The sequence below is a fragment of the Amborella trichopoda genome, chromosome 3 (assembly GCF_054954075.1).
Source record: "Amborella trichopoda isolate Santa Cruz 75 chromosome 3, AtrichopodaSantaCruz75HAP2 v2.0, whole genome shotgun sequence".
Classification (NCBI taxonomy): domain Eukaryota; kingdom Viridiplantae; phylum Streptophyta; class Magnoliopsida; order Amborellales; family Amborellaceae; genus Amborella; species Amborella trichopoda.
In genome coordinates, this window is record NC_142338.1 from 33,396,710 (window position 1) to 33,401,250 (window position 4,541).

Sequence of the window (4,541 nt, forward strand, 5' to 3'; positions counted from 1 at the left end):
TAGGGTTGGTAAGGGGCCGGTTCGCCCAGCTCTACCATTTGTGCTATGAGGGATGGGTTAGGGCCAGTTCGCTTTGATCCAATCTCTTTTTTTGTTTGCTAGGCCTTATGAAAAATAAAATAAACCTCATACTGAATCCTCGTATAACACTTTGAGCATCAGAAATCTCTATGATAGCTCTAAAATTAGTTCCCAATATTGGCTATGATGTTTCAATGCTCACAAAAATACAAAGATCTAGTGGTTCCATAAATACTTATTTTTAGAAGGAAATAGACCAACTAGATAATATGTTACAATATACATTATTTTTTGGGATTCAATGTTTTTTTATATACAATCATAACAGTCAAGGCGGATATTATGTATGAAAAGGTTTTCTTACACCAATCCGGCCATTTTCGGTTTCATGAGATGAGAATAAACATTTGGAAAAATTTAAAAAAAAACCCAAGATCACATTTTCTATACAACTTACTCCAGCCTAACTTTTTTTTCTCACTATTTTCCCCAAAACAAACTTTTTATGCAAATACCTCAAAAGAAAAAATTCATTTTTTTAAACAAAAATGTCCTTCCCACATTATTGGAGCACAAGAGCCGCACTTAAACAAGTGTTGGAGCCCCTATTTTCATGGGATAGAAGAGAGAGGCATGTGCAAGATGAAAGTAAGGGAGGACAGTTTAGGTATTTTTTAAAATTTTTTTATTAAGGGTATTTGCATAAAAAATATATATTCGAAAAAAAAAACAAAAGAAAAATTTGGATTAGGTAAAGTGCATAGAAAATATAGTTTTGGGGGTTTTTTTTATAATTTTTTCTAAACATTTTCCGATTTAAAAAAAAAAAAAAATCGATCAATGACGACAAAGGTTAGAAGAAAAAATATCATCCGACAAAATAAATATTAAAACATCTCTCTCCCCTTGGAAGCAAGCAGCGAGTATCATCCAACTGATACTTACTGCAAACTCCTCCCATCCCCTCACAACCGAGGAGAGAGAGAGAGCTTGTAGAGAGGATGGGGATGGGGCTGAACCTGGTGTTAGTAGTGGCCATGGTTACCACCAACATACTCTCTCTCTACCACCTCTCCTCTACCCACCTCCTCCAAACCCCACCTCCCCCTCCTCCAACCCAAAACCTCATTCCTGACCACCTCCTCCGCCACCTTGCCACCATCCGCGCCACCATCCGAGCGACCGAATCCCACCTCTCTCACCTCCGCTCCTCCTCCTCCTCTTCGCAACCTCCCCCTGAACTCCTCCGCTCCGCCGTCCTCTCCCCGGTTGGCTCGGCCTGTGTTCGCCATCCTCATCTCCTCCACCCCTTCTCCAGCTACAACTACACTTCCTCTTCCTTCTCTCTCTGCCCCTCCAATTCCCACCACTTGGCCGAACAGCTTCTCACGCTGGGATGCGATCCCCTCCCCCTACGCCGCTGCTTCTCCCAAACCCCCACTAAACTCCTTCCCTTTCCCCGCCCCCTCTTTCCCAACTCCTCCTCCTCTCCCTTACCGGATTCCTCCCTCAATTGGTCACCCTTCTCTTGCAAGAGCTTCGAATGCCTCTCCCGGTTCCAGCCCACCACTTTTGACCCCAAATCCGAAGCCCTAAAATGGGGCTCCTCCTCATCAACCTCCCCCCTCGATCTCACCATTGATTCCGTTCTCAATCTCTCTTCTGCTCCGATCCGGCTGGGCCTCGACATCGGGGGCGGTTCTGGTGCCTTCGCCGCACACATGCGCCGCCGATGTAACGCCACCATCCTGACCACGACCCTTGATCTGGATGCCCCTCATGGTGAGATTGCCGCCTTGCGAGGCCTCCCACCTCTGCACATTACGCTTCACCACCGCTTCCCCATCTTCGATAGCACCATGGATCTCGTGCATTGTGGGAGGGCGGTCAATCGGTGGATCCCCACTGTGACTATGGAGTTTTTGTTCTATGACATTGACAGGGTTCTTAGGGCTGGGGGTTTGCTTTGGTTCGATCACTTCTTCTGCAAGATGGTCGATTTGGACAAGGTTTATGGGCCCTTAATGAGGAAAATGGGGTATAAGAAATTGAGGTGGATCACTGCGAATAAGACTGATGCATCAGGAGTCAGGAATGGGGAGCTTTTCTTGACTGCTTTGTTGCAGAAGCCTGCCAGGCCCTAACCCTAGCCCTAGCCCCCCTCTTTCTCTCTGTATCATCTACTGATTAATATTTTACCACCATGCCTGCTGCTACTTCTAATTAGTTTTGGTCCTTTGCAAGATGGTTTTTTTTTTCCTTTCTGTTTTTTTTTGATGGATCAAGTGATACAAGATGTATAATTTGCACTTTTTCAGGGTCTCCTTTGATGCTATACCATGCAGCTTATAGAATCGGTTGGAAAAGCAAATGATGATGTTTGGCTGTAGATCTGAAATTCCTTGTTGGTATTATTGTCATGTCTTGGATGCTGAATGCCTTCTCTCTTCTCACCTGTCCCCAATGGGATTAGTACGGTTAATTAAGAATCGTGGCTTTTGAGTTTAATCAACTTCCCTGTTCAAGGGTTTTACTTTTTATTTTCCCCCAAAAAATGTCTTTAACTTCGGAAATTTGAGATTCTAAAGTTTTCTACCCTTTTGTATAGGTAAAACTCCGAAAATTTTGGGTTTACAAAATCCAAAGGCCTTTTTTTGAATATTTTTGGTGTGCATTTACAAAACAAACTTCAGGTCTTGAAAATCAGTAGTTTTCTCTGGCCGCAAAAAAACTCTAGAGAAAGCTTTGATTTTTAAAATTCAAAGTTCTATATATATATATATATATATATATATATATATATCAAGGTCACGATTATCATTTGTAGAGTTTTTGAACAATGAGACAACCTTTTTGGGTGATTTTCCAGGCGCACCTTACTTTGTAACATACAAAGTTAACACTTTTTATAAACTTTTTTCAGTTTTTTACTAGCGGTACTTTGAGAGGACATATGAGTAAAGGGTGCGGTTTGTATAGTGCCTAGGCTCTAAACAATCAAATTAGAGCCAATCTTCAAATAGTGTCAAGAAATATGGTTTCAATACTAGAAATCTTTGTGATAGCCTTAAAATATATTTTTATATTTATTTATAAAATTTAAAGCTTTAAAAATAGTGTAAATCGATAGATCTATGAAATCTTGAAAATTGTCAATCCAAAGTGTTACAAAAATATATTATTTCTAAAACTTGAAATCCATTTTTTTTCTCATGTCCATGCATCTTAATGTCGAGATGATTAATTTGAAAATATTTGGGCATCTAAACAACCTCTTGTAGTGAAAATTTTGAGGTAGGATCAAATTTAATTGTTTAGAGTCCCATGAGTAAATTACTCTTGATCAGCTTTTTTCTGTTTTTTGGATCAATATTTTTGTTACCCAAATAACCCCGCCGGCATAAGGGTGGGAAGGTCCATTAGATGCTTGACCCTCTAAGGAATGAACCAACTTCTCTATGTTTATTTTTTTTATTTTTTTTTGGTTTGGGTTGGGGGGGGAGAGCTATAGATACCGCCCCTTGGCCCAACTTTATTAAGGGGTGGCAATCAGGTTGAGTTGATCCGATCCGGGTTTGGGTCCAGGTCGACCTGACTCAATATATATATGCATGTGCACGCGTGCATACAAACACACATATATGGAAAAAGTTTATATAAGGTTGAAGACCTAAACAATCAAACTAAGATCATCATCATGGGTTTAGGATTCATGATAAGTTTTGACAAAGTTTTATATTGACTACCTACCTAATACAACCCAGCCCCTTTGCTCAGGCATGGGATGGGTTAAGGGAAATTTTGAGGTCCTCACCCTTTGTAGACCGCAACCATCAAGTCAAGATGCACCTCAAAAATTTACTAGAAGAAGTTGTTTCAATGTCGAACCTCAAATTTGATCATCTCGACCTTGAGATATAGAGATGTTAAAAAAAACTAGACTTCAAGTCTTAGAAATAGTGCATCTTATAATGCATTATCGAGATCGTCAGTTTTGAAGAGTTTCAACTGTAAATAGATAGGCTTGATCTACACTATTTTTTAAGCTTTAAATATTGTAATTGGAGATGACAATAAATTCTCAGCTCTTCAGAAACATATTTGGTACTAAAAGGACATATTTCACTACTTTTTAAAGGTGCCTCTTATATGGGTGTGGTTTCTATAAGGTTGCAACCTTAAAGAATCCAATTAAGGCATAACTCTAAGTTTTATCATAATATACAATTTTGGTGAAAAATATTCTTAGGATGATCAATTTGAAGGTTTTTCAACTTCAAAATAACCTTTTTCGATGGATTTTTGAGGTGCATATATAATTTTACATTTTAAGGTTGCAACCTTATATAAACTTTTTCATATATATATATATATATATGATAGCAGAATTAAGATGTAAAGAAAATTAATGCACTCGAAATAGACCTAGATATCAAAAAATAATATTTGATATTCTATTAATATAAAGAGATGACTCGAATGAATCTTCTATAACTCTGATAATGAAATATTAATTGGAG

At 38.8% G+C, this 4,541-nt stretch overlaps 1 protein-coding gene across 1 annotated transcript; it reads left to right on the forward strand.

The window, feature by feature from the left end:
• Nucleotides 1-297: 297 nt before the first annotated feature.
• Nucleotides 298-2,392, forward strand: LOC18440359 (S-adenosyl-L-methionine-dependent methyltransferases superfamily protein). The gene has a single exon (XM_006850497.4). It carries the CDS (start codon nt 1,023-1,025, stop codon nt 2,163-2,165), a length of 1,143 nt encoding a protein of 380 aa, XP_006850560.1. The 5' UTR covers nt 298-1,022; the 3' UTR covers nt 2,166-2,392.
• The last annotated feature ends 2,149 nt before the right edge of the window (nt 2,393-4,541 follow it).

Excerpts from the sequence above, each read along its gene's own strand:
- LOC18440359 (XM_006850497.4), top strand. The coding sequence starts at position 1,023 with ATGGGGATGGGGCTGAACCTGGTGTTAGTAGTGGCCATGGTTACCACC.